The sequence below is a fragment of the Varanus komodoensis genome, unplaced genomic scaffold, assembly GCF_004798865.1.
Source record: "Varanus komodoensis strain SLA01 unplaced genomic scaffold, ASM479886v1 scaffold33, whole genome shotgun sequence".
In the NCBI taxonomy this organism is placed as follows: domain Eukaryota; kingdom Metazoa; phylum Chordata; class Lepidosauria; order Squamata; family Varanidae; genus Varanus; species Varanus komodoensis.
This window is the reverse complement of record NW_025335817.1, coordinates 481,772-506,097: the sequence shown is the minus strand read 5'-3', so window position 1 is coordinate 506,097 and position 24,326 is coordinate 481,772. Positions and strand designations below refer to the sequence as shown.

Genomic DNA, 24,326 nt, shown 5'->3' with positions numbered 1-24,326 from the left:
TAACAACTGACAGGTTTTGCTCCTTCCAGGCCAAACCATCATTAGGAAGCTGCAATGTGCAGAAGGTGTCAGGCTGTTCAAGACATATGCAAATTGGGCTTTTCTGCCGGAGGAATGTAGGAAGCATCTGCCGGAGAGCCCTTGTTGGAAGTTCTGCTAGTAAACTTGGATGACTTTCCTTCACTTGGAGGGCTTTGCAAAATGAACCAAATTTTAAAAGCTGCTAAACATAACCGTTTCTCTGCAAGACTTTCTAGCATTCCTGGCAGCACATCTCTCACAGACGTTTAAATAAAATGACAGCAAAACCAGATCCAGACTATTAAAATCATTTCAGGCTCACATGCAAAGAAATAAACTTAGCCTTGCATAAATTTCAGATTCCCAAGTTGTCTACCAAGTGGGCCATGTTTTGCATCACCACCACCAGCACCACGAATTGATTTCTATAATAGCTAAAGCTTATGGGAGGTTCACAAAAATCTGCACCATAATACAAGACCGTACAGCATGATGTAAAGTATCTAACTTACATGTTAAAAAGCCATTTAAATATTGGACCCAAATTAGAAACGGTTTATATAAATGCCCCCTTGCGTGCCATTAAATGCCACCATAAGCCAGGGAGTAGATATCAGTCTTAAACTTGAACCAAAAAGATGACGACATTGGCACCTGGTAGACTTCAGTCAGGAAAGCATAAATAATCAGGAGGCAACCGCTGAGGAGCCCCTTTCCTTTCTACCTCCCCAGCCCACTCAGAAAAAGAAGGCCTCTGATTTTATAGTGCCCAGAAAGAATCACAGCAAGAGAGACGCCCTGCCAGGTTAGTGGCCCCAAGCCATCTAGGGCTTCACAGGTTGAAACGAGCACCTTGAGCTGAGCTTGGAAACGTACAGATGACTCATGCAAGCTGGCCAGAAATGGTGCTACTTGCTCAGAACGTTTAGCCCTGCTTTAAAGTGGCTGCTTCAGTCCAGACAAACTACAGTTTCGAAGCTGCCCTTGGGCCCTCCGTTCTCTTCAACCAGACTTGGAACAAGAACTGAGGCTTGTAGACATATGGACACCTGCAATGCATTCACGGGTTGCAGCAGGGAATTGTTTCCTTTCCTAAGTCGCTGCCTGGCATCTGATCCACCACTTGCGTGGTCACGCCTGTAGGTCCTAGGGTGGTGGCAAAGACTGGCTTTGTGTGGCCAAGGACCCTGTTGCTTTCTCCAGCCCAGGGCTGAGAAGGATGCCAGGACGGCTGCTCCTCCTCAGTGCAGGGGCCAGTAGTCTTAAGGTGGGGGCAGCTGTGGGGTGCAACATGGCAGCTGGGATGGAGATAGACGGGGATCAAACACCTGCCCTAAGGGCGAAAGCAGGAGGAGGCAGGAGGGAGACCATGTATGGCGGAAAGAGGCAGATGGGAGGGGGAGGCAGTTGGATGCCTGGTGGATTAAGCTCCTGGTGCCCAGAGATCAAGTGGAGGGGCCTTCATCAGCAAGCAGCACACGACAAGTACCAGCGGTACTATTTTCCCACGCAAATGCCAGCTTCAGAGGAGAGACGCTGTTCCGGATCACAGGGGTTAAATCCTCACCACCACATTCCCTCTCCTCTCCATAATTACCGGCCTGCTCCAGTTGCTGCTCTTGATATTTAAGAAAGCAATAAAAACAGTCCAAGAAATGCAAAAATGTGTTGGATGACCTATCTAATTTGGTTGTCAGCTGCTGATTGTAAGATACATTCCGACACGAGGGAACAGCTGTGGCGTATCCAAGGAAGGATTCACAAAATACGTCAGTCTCTCGAGTTTCCACAGACTCCTTTCAGAACATCAGCCTGCAAAAGGTGTGTGAGCATCATGCCATGGACGTGGCCAAGCATCACGCGGTCAAGTGGTTCCGTTTCCCCCTCCCCTGAAGTTTCTCCATCCCAACTGGTCTATGGCAGAACCATCACACAATTGCAAGAGTGAGCCTCTATTCTCTCTGCATCCCCCTTTTCCTCTTCTGTGTCCCAGCCATTAAACTGTAAGCAGAGAGTTTCTTTTTTTTAAACTCCACACAGCCCTTCAAAAACTGAAGCCACTTAAGAGTCCCAGGAAGAATTCCCGGAATCCATGCACTGGTGTTATTGGGCTTGCCCTAGCAGAAATCAGTGCACCACCTTGGGAAATACATAACACGAGCAAGCTCTATTGATGTTGCACAGGCTTGCTGTTGCTAGACAGACAATGCACAAACAGCATTGGAATAAAAATAGTTGTAGTAATAATAGTAACAATGCAGCTCTCCTGACATTTTCTGCATGTAGGGAACCAGGAATGTGTGAGGCGCACAATCTATGCAAAAGTAAATTAATAAATTAGGGAGTATCTGTAAGTCAAGAAATCCGCAGCATGTATCTAAAGGCTGGTACAATGGTTGCAAATAGCAAATTGGGGAAGTCAAGGCCCTGTCCTTTCAGTTCATGATTGTTTCCCTGCTCTCCATTCATCATCCTTCCGTTACCTGTTGGGCTACATTTAACGGGTGTCTTTTAGCAGCACAGTTATCTCATCAATCTGAACATGGGCTTTGTTTCCCAGACAGCATGATGGAAGATTCCCTGGAAGTCTTCCTGAGGCTTCTGAGTTAAGGAACGCTGAAAAACAATTCCAAGCTGAAAACAACCCTATAAAAAGATGGTTAAGCAGGTCTGGAGATAAACATGTCCCACAGTGCATTTGTCTGGAGCATTAAGGTTGTTGATCGATCAAGTTGCCGGAAGGAAGAGCCACTGAAATTGTAACTAGTAGCAACTGAAGTCCAGTTCACAGGGGAAACCCCTCTCTGTACGCCGGCTCCCTAAAAATAATCAGATGGTTACCTGGAACATTTTGAAACACATCGCTTTAAACTGCAGGTCACATTTTTCCTGCTCTAGGCAAATGGCAACAGGGAAACAGTTCTCCAGGAGCAGCTCAAATCTCCAAAAGTAGCCAGGGTCCTGAGCAGTAACAGGCAAGGAAATTACTGGCAGGAAGACAAGGAGACTGCCTTAGCAATCCTAAGTCTCAGGCGGCACACTGGACTTCAGGACCCTGGACAGAAGTCAGCATGCAAGACCAGGGTCACAGGTCCTGGAAAACAGTCTTCTCCAACTTGGTGTCCCCAAATGTTGGACTACAACTCCGGGCTGGGAGAACATGGGAGCTTTGGCCCAACAGATCTGGAAGGTGAAGAGTGATTATTGGAATCGTGTTCCAAACCTATTGAGGGTTTGTATGCTACCAGGCAGGTCAGACAGCTGCATGGGGCCTCGAACTCAGGTTTCCTGCATCCTGGCCCAGCAAAGACCCTCTACCCTGTCTCATCACTGCATCGCATGACTTTCCTGCTTGTTGGTGGCCATTGCTATTTTCTGCTCTCTGTGGAAGGTCATTGGAAAAGGTTCCTCCCAACGCTGCATGGAGCAACACTTGCCCCGTTCCAGGAAGTAGCGTGTAAATAAGGCAAATGCCATTTAGGAGCCACATGCCACTTAGCACCCCACTGCGTTATTACTTTGCTGCCGCACGTTTATTGCAACCCCTGCCCCTCGCATGAAATTAAAAATGCCATGAGTGCTTGAGCCATGTGTGCCAAAGGCATAGAAATTTTGTTCGGAGCTGTAATTCTGTTGCATTAGCTGCTTAATGGTAAGGATAAGTATTCCATGACATCCGGATTTGCTGATTCTGTTGTTTTTAGTAAGGGTAAAGTAGGGGAGGTTTCTGCTCTGACCCCCGCAGTCTATGGTAATCCATCATGTGCAATCTATCTTCTGAGACCGTAGTCGTTTTCACAAGGTGCCAACCAAAACCTCCTTAATCACAAATGACATATTACGAAGTGCCCACTTAACATGTATATAAAGAAGAATGCATTAACCACTACACCTTTAGAATTAATGGGGCTCCTGCACAGACCAGGAAATACAAAGAACAGCTTTGAAGTTTTGTGTTTTGTTCAAACCCAGTCATTTGTTAATTCACTGTAAATTATGCTTTTGCAGTTGCAGGCTATTGGAAATAAAAGAAATTCCTGGGGAATGGTGAAAAGAACCTTGTGCTGAGGAAGGCAGCTCTTACTCCCATTTAAGAAACAACCCTAGAGCGATTCTTTCACAATGTCTCCATTTCAAAGTAGAAATGGCTCTGAAGAACGAAAAGAGGAAATCTGTCCTCCGTTACAGCAGCCGCGTTGAAGATCTCCCATCGATGTTTATCCTGTTCTGCTAGGAGTCCAGGGGACAGGGGGATAAATGCCAGCCAGGAGGCCATACTCGTTCAATCCGGAAGGGCATCTTACATGACGACCACTTTACCCCACTATCCAGCTAGATACTTCTAGGAATTCCAAAGAGGGACATGAAGGTAACTGTTCTTCTTTATTTCCTACTTTAGCGTCTGCTGCCTCTGTGCATGGTGGGTCCATTCCTCTGTCTATCATGGCTAAAAGAGTCAACAGGAGCCAACCAAGTGTCCATCAACTAGTCCCTTTTCTCTATCAGGGACTACAAATGACAGTTCTAATAAAGATTTCAGAGCACAAAGCAAAAGGCATTAAGATCAGATATGCAACTGGTGTTCCTCACATCAGAACAAACCGTGATTTTATAAGACTTTTCTGATCCATTTTTTAATTACAAATCAAGAATTATGTGGCAGCACTGGTTTATCCCATAAATGCTGAAATGAAAGCAATAATGGCTGTAATAGGGGGCAGGAGATGAAATGAGTTTGGAAGAGGAAGAGGGGGATTTGGATTAAAAAATGATAACATTCTTGGGGATCAATACGGTTGCCTAAAACAGATGATTACTTGGCAGATAATTTTATATCCATAAGGAAGTTACTGGGATCAGCTCTTGACATATGACTCTCTTTTCTGCTATTTCTTTTTCAATTTTTTTCCAATAGACACACCATGAAAAATTATCAATGCTTGGCAGAGGTCACTATTTAATCCTATCTGGAACAAGGAAAGTACTTGACTCTCCAGACCAGTGTGACACATAAAGGTGAGCTCAGGTTATCTCAAGCCACATTATTTCTCACCTAATTTATAGCTGATCAAACTGATTTTCCCCTTTCCAGAGTAAAAGGAGTCTTTGTTTATTATCCAGGACAGATACCTTTGCTACCTCAATTCAGGTGTGGACACCTGGAGCCCCAACACACATGAGATGGGGAGGACCAAGCCCTGCTTCGATGAATGAACAACACCTTGCCAAGGTCTCTCTGTGCAACACAGCCTCACTCAGCCCCCTGGAAGCTTCCTGCCACAATTTAAAGCTCTGATGTTGGCATCTAAGGCTTTGCCAGTGGACAGCCAGCACGGGTCAGACCAGGTGCAAGGAGGTTCAAGCGTGCGGCACCTACCTTGCTTTGGTCGAGCTGATGCTCTTGGTATTAGGGTGCTGAATTCCACTGAGTGGAGGAGATCGGTCAAGGGTGGTGAACTGACCCATCCAACACAGGACTGCTTGTACTGTTGCAAGGCAACCCTTCTGGGCCCCAGGCCAGCAAAGACCAAAGACGTTGGGGAATGAGCCAGGGTCCTTTTGGTTCAAGACCTTGCTCTCTACTACCAAGTTTTGATGCCACATGAGATGCAAAATGATGACTGAGAAGGTCCACCTAGGAGCCGAACACCTCATTACCCTTGGCCATGTGTTTTCAGAGGAGAGCTCTCTTGGCAAAGGGCTACATTGGACAGAGAAAGCAGGTGGCCACAGGTAACCTCTCCTAAATGGCAGAATGAATCACTCACCCAGGCCAGATGATGAGCAGCTTATGTTTCTGTTTAAACTATGGTAACAATTTTGGCATAATTAGTGGAGTAATTTAATGCGCTGCAGGAATCTCAAATGAAAAAAGCAGATGCCAATGTTTTGAAAACCGTTGTCCCTGTTTTGGTAAAGCATTTCTTCTTTTTCAGCGATCTTTAAGCAACCGACTGTCTGTATATATAAGTGCAAATATACATCTGTGTTACTGCAGGTGAAAGATTGAGGAAGCCAGTTGCAGGTGGCAAAGCTTTTTTATTGTCGTTCTTGTTAAACGTATGGGAGTTGCCACTTCTGGAGGAATTAAACTGTTCAGCCATTTTATGTTTTGTTCCTGGTTGTAAAGTTGAGCTTCTTATGAAGAGCCTGTTCTTGCTAGAAGGGTCAGACTTTCAGAGCAGGTTTATCCCAGAAAACTGAAAACTTACAAGGCAGAAATTTAATTATGACATTATAGCAGCTTACTGCCTTTCTGAAGGGCGATGAGGTTGGGCAGAAGAATTACAGCAATGCCTGGATGAATGCAAACCCATTTCATTTCTTTTGGTTTTCTCCTTTTCCCAGTGTTATGTCCCGTTTGTGCCAGACTTTGGGCATTTTTCCAGTCTGAAGTGCTCTTCATTCGGAACTTTGATTTTAAAAAAAGGTTTGCATGGAAAACTGTGCCCATTTTTGCAAGCATTTCTCTTTGTATAGGCATTTCCATCTGCAATTTTTCCTAAGACACACTTTTTGCAAGGAATTTTCCTAATACAGTTTTTACAAATTTTCTATTATATGCACATTTTATATACTCTTCCCTAAAATGCACATTTTTATACTTCCTTATTATTTATTTTATTGTAGAATTCTAGAATAGAATCATAGAATAGTAGAGTTGGAAGGGGCCATGAAGGTCTTCAGGACCACCCCTTGCTGTTGCAGGACACCAGGTCACACCATCCCACTCAGGTGGCTGTCCAGGTTCTTCTTGAATGTCTCTAGTGTGGGAGAGCTCAGCACCTCTCCAGGCAGCTGGTTCCACTGTTGCATTGCTCTGAGAGTGAGGAAACCTTTCCTGATGCCCAGCCTGAATCTGGGTTGTCGCAACTTGAGTTGATTATTCCATGCCCTGCACTCTGGCATCAGCAAGAAGAGATCTTGACCTTCCTCTTTGTGACAGCCTTTGAGGTACTTATAGAGGGATATCATGTCACCCCCTTTAATCTTCTCTTCTTGAGGCTGAACATGCCCAGTTCTCTCAGTCTCTCCTCTCATAGGGCAGTGTTTCCAAACCATGGGTCATTTTTGTTTTATAACCAGCCTTGTTTCCTTTCAAGGAATGCAAGAGGACTTCCATGATTCTCCTCTTTTTCTTAAGAACAACCCTGTGAGGTAGGCTGGGCTGAGCGTCTGTGACTGCCCCAAAGTCACCCATTGAGCTCCAGGGCTGAGCAGGGACTCAAACCCAGGTTTCCTGAGTCCCCTTCCTGCTCTCATAACCACCACACTGGCTCTTGCATGCACACTCCTAACTGAAAAATCCCACTGCACATTTCAAAGTTGTGTGGCTTTTGGAGCATAATTAAATTTTATTTCAAGTATTGGTTCACATTTGTGAAATTAGTTAAGTTCACATTACAATAAGGGGAAAAAAAACAATTTTCTCCCCTATCCTTTGAAAATTAAGCAGAAATGAACCTGGAATGTACAGAAAAATAACATGATAGCTCCTAATCATAATTTTTTTGCATCATGGCTAGCTTGGTTCTTGAGTCATGTTCCATTGATTACATCTTATAAAGATTTGATTGATGATATTTTAACTGCCTTGGAAGCATATTAGTTTGAAATATAAGGGGTGTATAACAATAAACAATAAAACTGAAATGTTTTTAATGAGTTCTTTCCCTCCAATTCACCTACAAATGCAAACAATTTAAACAGCAATGCCAATTTGAACTTTCCCCAAGACTTCTGATGGAACTAAAAACTACTGAGTTTGGATACACATCTACCAGATCCAGGGTGTTGGTTCTGGAGCTTCTCTCCCTTGTGGCTGTCTAAGCTTGTATTCCTCAATACATCCTCTGGAAACAAAGTCCATAAGTCAGTTTCATTTAGCGTACAGCTCCACCTGAATCAAGCATCCCCCTCTTCTCCAGTAGTTTTTGCAGTGCTTCTATTTCCGGTGTGCTTCTTCAACCCACAAACTTCACTAGAGTTTTACCTTAATTCCTGATGGAGGGTCTAGGCCCCCCGACAAATGAATGATGTTCATTCTCTCTCATCTCCCACCATATCCCCATCTCAGATATATTTTTCTTCACTGAATTTGACGTACTGCTTTTTCTGGTACGGTATCTTATCCCTGCAGATCCTAAATAGCCTTGCTGCAAACAGTTTGCAAACAATTTCAGGTAATCGAATCCTTAGTAATATTTCTCTCCATGTGAGGGTTGTTTGCTTGCTTGCTTGCTTTCTACACCTCATGTCAGCAGCAGAAATATTTTCACATTTTCCCCTTCCAATAAAATAAAGTTAATTTTTACAGTGTCATTTCGGTGCATACATGAATGATGGCATGCACAAATGCGATATGGAATATGGAAGTATATTTTACATATGCCTCTGTAAAAATTGCATTAATAACCTGTTTTTACAGAGCTCAAAGTACCTTACACCACACCATGTTAGTAGTAAAAGCCAAGCTATTTTAGAATTATGATAATCAATAAGATCAGAATGTAAAGATCGGCAAGCAAAACACCTTCTAAACACAGAATCAACTTTCCTAGACCTTCCCCAAAAAGAGAACCTCTTAGACATACAGCCTGAACCTATGACCACAGAAGGACGGGAGGAAGTTTTGATAAAAGAAAGTTTCTTGGCTTAACTGTAGGCATGTTGGCCAATTACTATCCATTCAGTTCATTTTGGTTATAACTGAACACAACTGTTCTGATGTTTAAGTACTTTAAAATAGTCATGTGATGGAACAAGCATACGAACTAAAGAACCAGCCTGTTCGAACGGACCAGTGGGATATTTAAAGCAGAATCCTATACCCAAATATATCCTGTCTGGTCACTCTGTGATGTCCACAGACAGGACAAGAAGACGATAGACATCTCTTCCATTGTGTTCTCCAACACACCACCTGAAAGTAACCGTTGTGGCTGTGAGTTTGAAGAGGTGTTCCCTCCACTGAGAACTAGAAATAAGGTGGCGCTGGCCACCTGTGATTTTAGAAGTACTGTGCTTTAAGAGATGCTAAAGAAAGGTGCTCCATCCACCCTGGCTGTGAACAGAGTGAAATGTTTCCTACCTTCACCCTTGGATGGGGAGAAGCTGGTCTGGCGGCTGATGGTGGGATATGATCGGCAGTGAACACACATACACACCACCCACACTGTTGCCCTTGTCTTCATGCCCCATCCCCTGTCATCCCTGCCCTATCCACCCCATCGCTCCACCCGCTTTCTGGAGAACTGTCCCCTTGTGGCGCAGTGCTTAGAGGGCTGGACTAGAGCTTCAGAGATCTGCCCCCCACGTGGCCATGAAGGCCACGGGACGACCTGGGACCAGGCACTGGCTCTCAGTCAAACCTACGGAGGGTTGGTCTGAGGATAAAACAGGGAGAAGGAGCACCGTCTGCACCACCTTGGGGTCCTTGCAAGAGGAATGGGTGTGAGGATGGCAGTCTGACACTGCGTCCTGTGTGCATCTTCCTCACTTCTGAGTAGACCCAGGTTGGTTGGCGCCATAAATCTCGGGCGAGTGATTGACTGCTTGCTCTAACGGCGTGAGAGGTGAAGTCCTCCTTGGTGTTCCCTGCCCACAGGGAGCAGTCAGAGAAATGGAGAAAGATCACAAGAAGCGGGAGGTGCTGAAGCCTTGTCTTGCATTCCACGCCCTGCACTAGCTGACGTGGGGGCAGAAATAATGAGGGCAAACTTGGCTGCTGGTCCCAACATCCACCGCAAGCCCTCCTCTGCGATGCACACCTTCCGAGGTAAGAAGAAGCAGGGTGTAATTTGCCTGCTTCTCTTGCAGGCAAAGTAAATCCATTCAACCCCGATGCATCTTGAGGTGAGCGTTTCTTAAGGTGAGTCAGGCTTTTGGGAAAAGCCCAGAAAACCAGCAGCTCGACTTTCAATATCCAGTGTCAATTAACATTTGGAAGCCATGAAGGACTGAACCTGCGGGGGTCGGGGCGGGGATTGCTTTTTCAGACTATACATTCTGGCCTCTTAGAAAGAAGGTCCTTCAATAGCTATTGACTTTGTTTGTATAGAAGGGATTTTGCCCCCTACCACAATAAATCTATTCTGTAAAAAAGCATCAAGTGCTACTAAATTAAACTATAGCCACGACAGATACTCTTTGTGTTTGCTGTGAGAGGAAGTGCTGTGTGGGTGTGTTGCAGGCATCATATGGAGCTTCGTGATTTCGAGTCTTTTCTCTAAGGGCTTTCTCCTGGCAGGTAAAGAGGCTCAAGGGAATTGCTTCTGCAGAGTACTGGTAGGAGAGTTTGGGGTGGGGGGAAGGGGGCTGCTTAACCCTTTTCTTCCCAGCCAAAAGCACTTCTAAGTGGAATAGCTTGCTTCTAGAATTCACCGCCTTCTGCATGCATATGTGATCAGCCCCTACAGGTAGCTTTGATGGCTTTAAATCAGGGGCATTCAGCTTCTCTCGGCCCAGAAACTGAATGCCGCTTCAGCAAAGCTCTCAGTGACTATCTCCCAGTAGTGAGTGGGACCCAGGTTAATGGGGTGGGGTCAAAATATCAAAAATACCAGTCTATTTTACCTTAAAGCCAGTAACTAAGCCTTAGGTGGGATATCCTAGAAAAACTGTGTGGGGGGGGGGTGCTGCAGGAAAGCTGTGAAATGACTGGGGAGCTGCAGAAAGAGGGGTGAGGCGAAGGTAAGGCTGAACTGGGACTACCAGTCTGTCATTCTGCATCTCTGAACTTGGCCCAGTGAGATGGCTCGGGAAACCATCAGAATCAGCAGGTAATTGTAAAGGTGTGTTTGGGCAGCAGGGTGGTGCTCAGAGGTCAAGAGGGAAAGGCGAGGAAGGGCGTGTGTTTAGGTGTGAGGAGCAAAGCGTCTTTCTCATGCTGGCATCCTTGGAACGCTGTCAGGATATGCAGTGCTCAGCCTAAAGGTGTTGCCTTGTTTAACTTCTTGCTTTGCAACTGCTCGCTCTGTACATTTGCCAGCAAACAGCTCATTATGTAAGAACGGGTTTGCATTTAACAGCTTGCCTGGTAGCCACGGAGTGCCATGCAGGAGAGCGAGCACGTTGCCAGAGGGAGAACGGTGGCCCAATCCCTGCGTTGTTTCACAGCAAGCAGTGGAGGAGGGAAAGATCCTTCCCACAATTCCCATGGAAATGCGGCAGGCTGGCAGAGGGCCGATGGAGGGAGCCATCCATCTTCCAGCTGTCTCCTTAGCAGAAGAGCTAAAAGCCTGCATTTCCAGGCTTCACCTCCTCCTGATCTGCCAACCCTCCTCAGTATTTCCTATCCATCGGGGCTTGGCCGCAATCCACACAGCCATGCGGAAGAATCTTTGGAGCCACGTGCATTGTTTCTTGTTGCAATGCGAAGTGTTCTGCAGTGGCTTGGTTTGGAATGGGCGGGGAAGACCCGTTCACACTACCTTGGAGCTTCTTTTGGAGAAGAGGCAAACGAGGAGAACTGGTTTGTTGGTGCAGACCAAGACGGAGGCCTGCAATTTTGCTGGGAGTGTGGCTGCCCCGAGGGACACCCACACTTAGAAGAAACATCGCTGTCATCAACCAACTTCTGGGTGCCTGTTTGCAAAGCTCCCCAAGACACTGGGAAGATTAAGCTGAGGACCGGCTCCGAACTTCCCTCCCCTCTCTGGAGACCTTTGGAAAGACTGAAGTGGGGTGAGGGGACAGCATGACCAGAAATACATGAACGAAAGGCTCACCACGTCCATGATCTGCCTGAGGCTGAGGCTGAAGGAGACGGTGAGCGGCTGGGAGTCATTGGCCACTGGTCTTTCTAGTGGGTTATAATTCTTCAGAAGTTCCTTGTAGAGCTTTCTCTGATACTCTCCTTGCAAAGACACTGGGGAAACAGAGGCAAACGGAGAAGAGTTTAAACACACCTCGTTGCTGTGAACTGCCCAGAGAGCTTTGGCTAATAGGTGCTATAGAAATTAAAATTACTCTTTTTATCATTGGATGCCATTTCTGGAAGTCATAGAAGTGGTCAAAATGCAGCTCACAGCAGCTCCAGGTACAACCAAGAGACTCGTGTGCCTTTTCCTGAGTAGCTGTTAAGTGTTGCTAAGACCTGTTATCACGCAGGGGCTTGGAGTGCAAGCTGTGTGCCAGGAAAGTCCCAGGTTAGATCTCGCCTGTGCTGTGCACTCGTTGCTTATTTAAAGTTTTTTAACTGCTCTTTAAGGCTGTTGCCTCACAAAGTGGCGCAAGAAGTCGAGCAGAAGCAGGTTTTTTAAAAGCCATAGTGCCAGTCATAAAATATACATCACAACCTTGGCTTCGAACACACGAGTCACACACAGATGCATGAAAAAGTGTACATTTTGAAAAATGGGCACAAAAATATTAAATGAATTAAAGAAAAATATAGATTTTCCATGTGTCCTTTCAAAGAAATGCACATGAAATGCGAAAAAATCAAACTTTCATGGGAAGGAGTGGAGGAAGGGTTGAAATCGGAGTCAGGTGCAAGCTGGAAGTTGCTCTGGTAGAACATGGAGAATTTAGAGTTTTGCTGATTCTCTCATTCCTTTCCCTGCCTATTCTAAACACATATCTTTGGAACGGCAACAAAGTCATTTTATTCTGCGTTGCACCAAAGATAAGTGTCTGATGAGATGCAGACACTTTAAACAGATGAAGAAGACTTTTTCCCCAGTGATTCCTTATTCCTGCAGCCAAGCATACATTATAATCTAAAACTTGCCAGTTGAGTTCAGCAGGGACAACCAGGGAACAAGAAGTATGAATATCAGCCAGGGATAATTTGGGAACAGCCAGCAAGGAGGAGTTTGGATAAGCGAGGAAGGGAAAGGTCAGTCCGAGTCCAAACGACCTGTCAAGATCCATTACATTTAGAAATTCATCTCACTAATATACCACCAGAGAGTCTACAATAAATTCATCCAAAATGAGCTGGACAGTGTGTTATTATTTGGAGAAAACAAAACTGAGCCAGTTCACACAAATGCATATGAATTTCCCTTTTACTGAATAATTCTTAGGTTCTAGAAGGCCATCACACCCATGGTGTCGACCTGAAGCTCTCAGAGATGTAGCTCTCAGCTCTGCAACCTGACATCTTTCTCTATCTTCCTTTGGGGGGAGGGGAAAGGCAGATACAATAAACTTAGAATCATAGACTCATAGATCCATACAATAATGTAATAATAGAGCTGGAAGGGGCCAATAAGGTCTTAGGGTCCAACCCCCTATTCAGTTCAGGACTCCAGGTTAAAGGATCTCTAACAAATGGCTGCATCTTGAGTGCCTCCAATGCAGAAGAGCCCACAACTTCCCATTGCTGCATTGCTCTAACAGTCAAGACATTTTTTCCGTTGTTCAGCTAGAATCTAGCATTTGTGGGCCATTATCTTTTGCGAAGATCAAGAAGAGATCCTGGCCTTCCTCTTTGTGACAGCCTTTCAAGTACTTGCACACATCTCCACATCTCCTCCCAGCCTTCTCTTCTTGAGGCTGAACATGCCCAGGTCTTTCAAACTCTGTTCATCGGGCTTTGTTTCTCGTTCCCAGACCATCGTTGCTGCCCTCCTCTGGACCCTTTCCAGCTTGTCTGCATCTTTCTTTGTCCCAGACCTTAGGCACAGTGCTCACCTAACCAGTGCTGAGCAAAGGGGAACTGGTGCTTCACAGGATCGGCAAGTGAGTACGACGGCCTGGCGACAGTGACACACACGTTGGTGACTTCCCGCCTTGACTTCTGCAATGCGCTTTATGTGGGGCTGCCCTTGAAGACGGTCCGGGTACTTCAATTCGTTCAAAATAGAGCTGCCAGGCTGCTGATGGGGACTGGGCATTATGTTCACATGACTCCAGTCCTCCGTCAGCTTCACTGGCTTCCCATTGAAGTCCGGGCCCAATTCAAGGTGTTGGTGATGACCTATAAGGCCTTAAACGGCTTGGATCCTGGTTACCTGAAGGAGCACTTACGTCCATATATGCCCGCCCACCCCCTGAGATCTGCGGGAGAGGCCCTTCTCCGGGAACCCTCCGTGAAGGAAATTAGGAGGGTAGGTACCCGGAGGAGGGCCTTCTCTGCGGTGGCGCCCTATCTCTGGAATGCGCTCCCCAGAGAGGTCTGCCTGGCGCCGTCGTTATTTGTTTTTCAGCACCAGGCAAAGACCTTTTTATTCAAACGTCATTTTAACTGTTAATAGTATTTATTTATTTTATTCTTTGGCCAGGGCGACTTATTTTATATTGTTAACTTGTTTTATATTGTTAATGTATAGTATTTTAATCGATTTATTTGTGAGCCGCCCCGAGGCTTCGGCGAATGGGGCGGCATAGAAATTTTCTACATAAATAAAACATACTTCTATCAATGCAGCCGAAACCAGCATTTGCCTATTTACAGCCACATCACACCGCTGTGGACTCATATTCAGCCTGCGAGCTGCAGTAATTTGAATGCTTCCAATATCATAATTAAGCACGAGGATAAGCCAGATTTTTTAAAAATGACGTAACCACCCACCTAACAGCCATCAGGAAAGGGATAGTACTTCTTTTGGAAGGGAATGCCATGACCGGAGCGCTGCCACGAAAAAGTCCATGCAACGTGTTCCCACCAGCTGAACCTCTTCAGGTGGGTGAGACGCAAGCAAGACCCTAGCCGTTTGTTGCAATGTATGGGAGGAAACCGCATCTCGGGTGTCTTCGCCCCAAGCCAGTCAGGACTTGACATGTCGAGACCAACACCTGAAAATGAGGGACAGTCCAAGGTCTCCTGTCAGGAATGGGGCTGTCTGGGCCCTCATCAGGTCTCCAGCTGCCCTGCTTAGGGACACTGGCTCAGTGCCAGGGACTGGATCAGAACCTCCTTGACGTGTCTTTCCACAGGAAGCTACTCCATTCGTCGGGGTACCTCCCAAACCATGGGGAAAATAAATACGATTCTGCCCCTTTCCCATCTATCGCACATGAACTGTAACCAAGAAGGTAAATCTTCCACACATGAGAAGGTCCCCGCCTAAAAATATGGCCAGATAGGCCATAGAAAACAACCTCCAACATGTAACAGAAGCATCTGCAGTGACGTTTTCTAAACTTCATTGACTATTCTAAGAATGATGATTGCATTTCACATAAAGGCCTTAAATACATGAGCCGCATTATCTAATTTACTTGTGCCGTACAACTTCACACTGCGGGCTTTTTAATGTCTCCCTTCCTAGAAAGATTCCCCATATGCAGTAGACAAGCACACCATGTTGGGACGGGAACAGTGCAGCTCTTTCACAGCTACTGCGAAGAAAACCATTCCAGGAAGGACTTCTGAGCAGCCTGGCCATGTGTTACACAGAGCTGCTATTTAGAAAGGCAGGTAATGGAGAAAGGAGCAACGTCGCCTCTAACAGTACCCTGTTGTCTTGATTAAATCCAGGTTTCCATGCCCTGTAGGGAGAAACATACCAATGTCTGGTCTATTCCCACTGAATTCTGTGGGGAATGTAGCACAATCCCTTGCAGAGAAGTTGTGTGCTACTTGCCCAGCAAAGCTTGCTTCCAAGCAAGTGTGTTTTCTAGCATTGCCTTAATGCCAAGTCTGCAGGAGAATACAGTCCTGAACACGTTTGTCCGAGAGTGCTTGTCCACAGCATTCAACAAAGTGTATTCAAAGATAAGTGTCTCTAGGATTACAGTTTTGTACTTCAACCTTCCCAAACAAGTGCAGACCATTTATTTTGGACAAGCACTGGCCACTTCTGTCTGGGGATGATGAACACTGATGTTCAAGACATATGGAGGAGAACAGGTGGGAAAGGCTGTTTTCACAGCTTTGCTTCAAGTAACGACCATCAACTGGTAGCCGGAAACCTGCTCAGCTGAGAAGGAGGCTCACGCCATCCTTTGAACCTGAATATGATGAACCTCTTTGGAAGGCGATCTGGACTCCGAAATGCAAAGCCGTATGTGACATTTCTGGCACTTGTAGCTTCACATCTTTGAGTGGGCCTCTTTAAGAGAAGCGGGTGTCTATGAGGCTTTTCATTCTCACATCCTCCTTTATTTATTTATTTGTCTGTCTGTCTGGAGTTTTTGTATGCCGTCCCATTCACATGAGCCTCGGGATGGCTTCCAACACAATAAATAAACAAGCATATAAAACAAAACATATTAAAATCCAGATTCACCCTGGCTGTAAAAATTAAAACCAATAAATAATATTAATAGTTATTAAAATATTGCTTAAATAAAAAGGTCTTGGCCTGTCGCTGAAAAACTAATAATGACGGCGCCAGGCGGACCTCTCTGGGGAGCGCATTCCATAGGTTGGGCGCCATCGCAGAGAAGGCCCTCCTCCGGGTGCTCACCCTCCTGATATCTTTCACAGAGGGTTCCCGGAGGAGGGCCTCTGCTGCCGATCTCAAATAAGTTATGCATTTAAAATAAATGAGTAGGTCCACAAGCAGACTTTGAAGGGAATCACAGGAGTTCTCCTGCTGTTGGTCTCCAAGAAATGGTATTCAGAGGCATTCGGGGTTTCGTTGAGCCAGCACAGTCGAGAGCTCGTGACATGTTGATCCTCCATGAATTTGCCTAATTCTCCATCACCTGGTTCAAAAACTGCAGCTAGTGCAAAATGAGCCGGAATTAAAAGGACGGCACTGACTGTGTATTAGCTACAAAGCAAGGGTCAAGGCCCTGTTATGGCCATACAAAGTCCTGCATACTTGGGACCAGAATAATTGTTTGTGTAATTAATTAATTTTTCGCCAGCCAACCTCCAAAGCTCTCTGGATGGTTCGCAACAGCGCATTAAAAATGACAATAGTAGATCGATCAAATTAAAATATATTACATCATTAAAAGTTTACAATACAAAATTAAAAAACCAAAATTAAAATAGATCAATATATATAAAATCTATATATTACATTTAAAAAAAAAAACGTAAAACCAGCCAGAAGGACCACTGAACTACAAGAATAATCTGCAAGGAGAGGATGGTTTTTACCTGGCACTGAAAAGATAGTAAAGTTGGCACCAGGAAGGCCTCATTGAGAAGCTCGTTCCACAACTGGGAGCCACCACTACAAAGACCCTTCTTGTGGCCACCATCTGAGCCTTCCTCAAAGGTGGCAGTCAGAGGTTGGTCCTAGAACTTGGTCATAGTGTCAGGGTAGATGAAGATCAGGAGATGTGTTCTGTCAGATCTCGTGGTCCCAAGCCCTTTGGGGCTTAGCAGGTTGGCAGCTCCCCCACATATATGCCCTGTCAGTCCCTGGGATCTTCTGAGGAACCAGTGGAAAGCTGGTGTCACTCGCTCTGTGGAATCCTCAGAAAGGAGGGTGGCTAGCTTTAAACGCCTCTTAAAAACACACGTGTTCTCCAAGGCTTTCCCTTAAGGAGCACTGCTGTCATCTTGGTTTATTCTTTATAGCACTGCAATTTTATTTTTAAGGCTTTAATATTCTTAATTAGGTGCCTTTCTCCTGTTTTTAGGGATTTTAACTATTAAGTGAGGTCGATGTTTTATAATAAACAAATGTCTTTGCCATCTCTTGTGGTGGCAAATTAATTATATGTTGCTTGTGTTGCAAATTAATTATGTGATTAATCCTTCACTGAGAGTCTTCTACTAGATTCGGGAAAGGATTGGCCTCCCTGTTCCAGAGGTTCCCAGGGCTTGGCCTTCGGAAAGATTTCTCTTGACCTTGTCACCAATTCTGCAATTACCCTTCTGCACATCCAAGTCTCTATGCATGAGCACAGAGGGATCCATTTAGTAATAAACAACAACCACACACAATATTTTCATACTGATCCTTGCACCCGAAACGTGATGCCACCTCTCCTTAATTCCCTCCCCTCCTCCCCACTTAATCATAGAATCGTAGAACCATAGAGTTGGAAGGGGCCAAGAAGGCCATGAGGTCCAATCCCCTGCTGCTGCAGGACACCAAGTCACACCATCCCACTCAGGTGGCTGTCCAGCTTTTTCTTGAATGTCTCTACTGTGGGGGAGCCCCCCACCTCTCCAGGCAGCTGGTTCCACTGCCGTATTGCTCTGACCGTGAGGAAGCTTTTCCTGATGTCCAGCCTGAATCTGGTTTGTTGCAATTGATTGTTCCATGTCCTACACTCAGGGATAAGTGAAAAGAATAATAGAATCATGGAATAGTAGAGTTGGAAGGGGCCAAGAAGGCCATCGAGTCCAACCCCCTGCAGGACACCACGTTACACCTTCCCACTCAGTTGGCTGCCCAGCTTCTTCTTGAATGCCTCCAGTGTGGGAGAGCCCCCCACCTCTCCAGGCAGCTGGTCCCACTGTCCTATTTCTTGGACCGTGAGGAAGGTTTTCCTGTTACGATTTGCCCTAGTTCGGGGATGCATTGGGCAAATGCCCCAGAGGTCTGCCTCTGAAGGATCTGCTCGGGTTCTCCTAGGGCACAAGGTTTGGCCTCCAAGCCTCACCCGCTTGATGAATCCCACCTCCAGAGGAATTTCCCCCAGGAAGAATCCCTGCTGCCTTAAACTAGCAGAGAGAACAACAGGTGGGCACTAGGAGATTTTGGCAGCACCGGGGAGAGCACCAATTCACCGAAACTTTTGACCTGATGTGAAGCAAGGGGCATGAATAAGAGGAGCAATGACTGCTCCGTGTTCTAGTCAAGTTACTGTTTCTACGTCAAGCGAAGCACGCAATTCAATTCCTCTCTTGGGACACAGGGCGGGAGTCTTCACCACGGGTAGCCAGTCCCCTGACAACTTCCAGAGAGTCCCAAGTTCCACCACCAGCCAGACACTCATCTTACATTGTGAATTCTTTAAAATGCCGTGTGCTGAGGAGGAGCTATAGGGGAAAAGAGTAATAGAATAACAACTCTGCCTCCGTTTAGCATCATTCGCCAGAGAAACTCTTTGGTGCAGCCTTATTTCCCACTACGCACATAATGCATACGCATTCTCGAGCATGTATATGCAGCTACACAGCGGATAAAATTAATTCAGAGTCACTCTGGAAACACATAAATGAGGCAAACTGCTTTGGCTCTGATGGGAAGGGTGGACAGCTGAAGCTTTCCCGAGGCCTTCCTGTAGTTATTTCGGGAGTGGGGAGCACTCAAGGGTGCCACTCAAGGTGCCCTCCGTCAAACCTCCGAGGCTGCCCTGTGGGAAAAATTTTCCCCAGAATAGTTCAGGTGCCCCTTCAGCAAAATATAACGGTATTTCAGCTAAAGGGCAAACAGCTGCTATGAAGAGAAGCTGCACATTCCTGAAAATCTGATTTTCGCTCATTGTTAAAGGTTTTCCAATTTCATTTTTCAAATCCCTTTACTCATACTTTCCCCAAAACATTTTTTAAAATTAGTTTAAGAGGAGGAGGAGGTAAACAGCTCAGCTTATAGAGTATAATACAGCTGAGAAGAGGGAATCTATCTTGCTCCATCACTTTGGAACTCCAACTTGGTTGGGGATTTCTGTATTCTATATCTGTACTCCTCCTAATGAATTTTAGAACAACAACAGTCACAGTGCAATCCTACAGACATGAGCTCTGAAGTCCAGTTTTACTATCTGTTTGGTAAAACCAAGATGTTTACACTTTGAGCATAATTCAAGCAAAGTAGGATAACCCTTAATTATGATTGTGTCTTCTCCACCACTTTTTTTAAGTAAGCAAAAATAGTATTTCTTTTTCACGAAATAGTATTTACTACTGGGGATGTAAAAAAAGAAGCAAACCAAAATAAAACCCACTCCAACCCTGTTATTAGCCCAATACATTTTGAAAGTTTGCAGGCCAGGAGAGTTTTGCTATGATGGGAAAATGCTCCTGAAGATCTGAACTGGGATTTGATGTCCCAGTTCCCTCACCCAGCGCCCCAGTCCCCACTGCCTTGGGCGGATTCTGGATGCCCTGCGATGATCAGGGAAACCCGTCCCAGTATTCAGATAGAGAGGCTTGGTAAAGAAACCGAAGCAATGGATGAGAGGAAAGATTCACGCAAAACACGGTTCATGCTCCGTTCAGTTGCTGCTTGCCATTCCGGCATTTTTGGTTCCCGTGAGATCTGAATCTGCCGTTTCACACGATAGCTTGCTGCTTTGGATTCACTGCCCTCCCCAAAAGCAAGACCCAAACAGCTGGACGTGCAAAGGGGACCCTCAAAGGGAAACGCTCGCGTTCTAGAACGCTCAGCGCTGAGCCGGAAGCCCACCTCTCTCGCCCAGAGTAAACCCCGGGCGCTGGGAAGGCACTCTCTGCATGCTCAGAGGCATCCCCCCTCTCTGTCCAACCTGCGGCTGGGTCCTCCCAGCCCGGCTCAGGCTGCAGATGGGCGCTGCGTGCGCAGGAGGCGGAGGGGCTGCCTGCGCGGACCGCGGGGGTCTTCCCAAAGTCCGGCTCCCTCTCCAGCAACCCGGCGCCCGACTCACCCTGCACCAGTCCCGCGGCGACGATCAGCACCACGGACAGCTCCCGCAGCCCCATGCCGGCGGGCGCCAGCGGCAGCGGCCGGGCGCGCAAAGTTGGGCGCCGGTCCCGGCGCCGAGCGCGCAGCAGAGGCGGGCGCGGGGCTCGGGGATGCCGCGCGCGCCCCCGGGGAGCCGGGGAGCCCCGTTCGCAGCGGCGCCGCCGGACGGGAAAACTCCTCCTCCTGCCGCTGCTGCCCGCCTGCCTCCCCGGCTCCAGCTGCCGGCTCCACGGCGGCGCTGGAATGCTAATCGCGCCCTCCTCCTCCTCCGCCGCCGCCTCCTCCTCGTCCCCACGTGACGGATTTCCCTCCTTCCGAGGAGGTGCGCCGGCGGGTGCCCAAAGGCGGCTGCCCCTGCGGCGGCGGCGGCGGCGGGGCAATGCGGCTCCCCGGCCGGGCCGGAGCGCGGCTTTATAGGGGGAACGCGGGAGCCCCTCCTCTCCCTGCGCCCGGCCTCGCCGCGCTGCGCGCCCGCCCCCCCCCCGTCGCCCCCGGCAGCCTCCGGACCCCCGGGCCACGCTCGGAGCGGCGCTGCCGCGTCCCCCGCGCGGGCGGCCCCCCCGGGGGCTTGGCAGCCGGCCTAAAAGTTCGGGGGGGCGCATCCAGAAGGGGCCGTCCTCCAGGGTTGGAGGCCTTTGGAAGGAGACTGCTTTGGAATCGCCTGCTTGCAAAATACCTTTGGGCAGCAGAGAAATTGCGGGGTGTTCTTCCCACCAGCCCCCCCACAAGCCCCCGGTGCGGGCCGGGCGGGCATCGGGATCCTGCGGGCGCTGGGCGCGCGTCGCAGGCTGCGGTCCCCCTGCGCGCGCGCGCGCTCTCGCTCGCTCCAGAGAAGAGTCCACCTCGGCTCCCTTCCGAGTCCGGGGCGGCTCGGGGGAGCGAGCGGTAACGGAGGGGGGGCTTTGCACGCGCTCAGGGGCTCGCTCGTTCAGCCTTTGCCCCAGATGGAACGAACATCCGGTCCCTTTGCCTCCACCCCGTGGCCGTGGGAGATGGGAGCTGTGCGGGAGGAGACCTGGAGGGCGCCAGGTTGCGGGAGGCCGCTGCTGTGCCCTGCCGGGACAAGTTTTAAAGGGGTGCGCTTAGGTAAAGGCCTGAGGAGGCTGCCAGAAGAGCGTGTGGGTGGCTTCTCAGCCTGCAGCTGAACCCGGTTATCTGAGAGCGTGTTCCACCGAGCCCAGCGCGAGGTTCACCGGGGACTAAATCCATAAAGTGGCCCTGTAAGCGCACGGCTTCCGTCACTTTCCCATCAGCTGCCCCACTCTTAGCGACGCAAACCGGAACCTGTTCCTTTCTTTTTTTGCACAGCGTTGTCTCTTGCGCTCCTTGTGCATCACCCGGGATGCTCAGTCACTCACGAGGCCCACTTGCTCTCGCTGTGCCTGCCTTCTGAGTAATTCTGCTGAGGAAGGGCTGTTCGTGCGTGGAACCCTGAGATGTCCAGAAGTGGAAGAGTTTCTAAGGAATAACCACACCAGATCTGAAAGGCAGGGGTCTCGTCCCCGTCCTCTCGTCCACGCTCACCTACTGATCTGTCCTTCTCTTGGATGTGCTTCCCCCTCATCTTGGATCACCAGGCTAATCCACAATACTATTTGGGGGTAGGAAGGTTTTTTCTTAAAGTTCACCTGCTACTTTCTCCAGCAGCCCACAATGCCGAACCCTCTTATCTATCAGACAAAAACACGGTCTGAGTTAATGTATCTCACTTCCGGGCACCAAGATTTAAGAAAGAGGCAGAGAAATTGGAAAGGGTCCAGAGGAGGGCAACAAGAATGATCCAGGGTTTGGAAACACTGCTTTATCAGGAGAGATGGGGCAAGTTTAGCCTTGAGAAGAGAAGGCTGAGGGGGACATGAGATCCCTCTGGAAGTCCCTCAAAGGCTGTCACAAAGAGGAAGGTCAAGATCTCTTCTTGTTGATGCCAGAGTGCAGGGCACGGAATAATCAAGCCAAGCTGGGACAACCCAGATTCAGGCTGGGCATCAGGAAAGGTTTCCTCACTGTTAGAGCAATGCGACAGTGGGACCAGCTGCCCGGAGAGGTGGGGGGCTCTCCCACACCTTTGGGAACATTCAGAAAGAAACTGGGCAGCCACCTGAGTGGGATGGTGTGACTTGGTGTCCTGCAACAGCAGGGGGGTGGACCTGATGGCCATCTTGGCCCCTTCCAACTCTACTCTTCTAGGATTCGATGAAACACTCTTCCCCTCCCCAAAACAACCCCACTCCCTTTCTGTTTTCCTGTTACAGGTTTGTCGCATTTATCCTTACCTGGCCACAAATCCCAGGGAGTCCCATGCCCCAACAGTTCCATATAAGCAGCCCTGCAGCCTCTCAGTCTTCACTTTTTATTGAAATTGCAACCTGATTTCAATGTGAAATGATGTTTTTAATCTCGCTTGTCCTTCTCTTTCTAGTCTTTGGGCCAATTAATGTATTAGCCCTTGTAATTCCACGCAAAGTAGCTGAAGATGAAAGCTTAAAAACAACTCACTATCACAAGGCCTTTTCAGATCCATGATGAAATTGTGTGTGTGTGTGTGTGTGTGTGTGTGTGTGTGTGTGTCAGTAGCCCTCAGGCCCTGAAAATGTAACTTTTCCCATTCGAAGTAAATCCTCATAAAATGCAACCCTTAGATCCAACACTTGCTTTTGTAAAGGCCTCTGAGCACGCCATCTTCCTGGAAGCCAGATCTTTCAAACTGATTATGAGTTGGACAAACGGAATGCCCTTTGGTCGGGTCCCTCAATTTCCTAACATTAAGAGGAAGCGAGAACAGCTTCTCTATCCACTTTCTCCACACTTGTTAAAAATCAAAACAAAACCTTCAGGCATGTTTTGATTTTTCGGTTATTGCCTCCATGTTTTTCAGCCATGAGGGACTAGAAACTTATTGGACAAGATGAACACTAAGAATGGACCACATTCTCTTTGCCAAAGCCAACATCTCGTCATTGATTATAGTTGCACTGACCTGTGGAAGAGTTTTGCTCTCCTCAAAGGTGGATTGTCATTAATCTAGGCATTTCCAAAAGACGCTGAAACATCTTCATATAAAATTAATATTACATAATCTAAAGGGACAACATTTATCCATGAAATGCTGTCAGTCCTCATGATAGGCAGTGACCTTAAGTATGTGAGAAACATGCAAACACATACACACACACCCCAACACAGATTTTCCTTAAATCTGCTGTCAAATACTGATTTTGAAGCTGGCTGCTCTGTTTTGTTGAAGGGCCTAATGAATTTTTCATTTATACCGATTAGTATCTGTGAGATATTTTACAGTTCACTAAACTGCAACATAGAGTAAAGCCACATTTCCGGGAAAACAAACAATTGGTCCTTCACTTTTAAATCATAAATCCATGGTAATTAGTGCTTGGGCAGTGAGAAGAAAAGATATAAACATGGCCGAATCTACTTTTTTGCACTGAAGTGGCTGATAAATATGTAGGTGCGGGAATCAGCAAAGTATATAACCTTGGACATATGGTGCGTTTTTACATGCATCTATCTTTCTGCTTTGGAATACCCCAGTGAAACATCACAACCATTGCCAGTAAACTTGAATGCAGTCTCATAAATGGGTTCATTTAAGCATGCTGATCAGCTGAGCTGCTGTGATGTCAGAATGAGGTTGGTATTGCAATCCTAGCTGCTATTGGTTGGGCTGTGATGCTAGAAGCCAACCAAACCAAAGACCCAGTTTGCATAGATAACATCTATTTTGCCCTCTGAATACACAGAGATGTATCTCAATGCAAAAGGGAAATTACACATGTAAATAATACATCAGAATCCATCTGTGCAGAGGTGAAAATA

General features: G+C 47.2%; 1 protein-coding gene across 1 annotated transcript in view; it reads right to left on the bottom strand.

Moving 5' to 3' along the window:
• CHRFAM7A (CHRNA7 (exons 5-10) and FAM7A (exons A-E) fusion) overlaps window positions 1–20,509 on the bottom strand; it is a 51,177-nt gene extending 30,668 nt beyond the window's left edge. The window contains exons 1-2 of the mRNA XM_044438886.1: window positions 20,455–20,509; window positions 11,751–11,890 (exon numbers count right to left, since the gene is read on the bottom strand). Of these exons, the coding sequence (XP_044294821.1) occupies window positions 11,751–11,890; window positions 20,455–20,509 (195 nt within the window). The remainder of the gene's footprint in view (window positions 1–11,750; window positions 11,891–20,454) is intronic.
• Window positions 20,510–24,326: the final 3,817 nt, after the last annotated feature.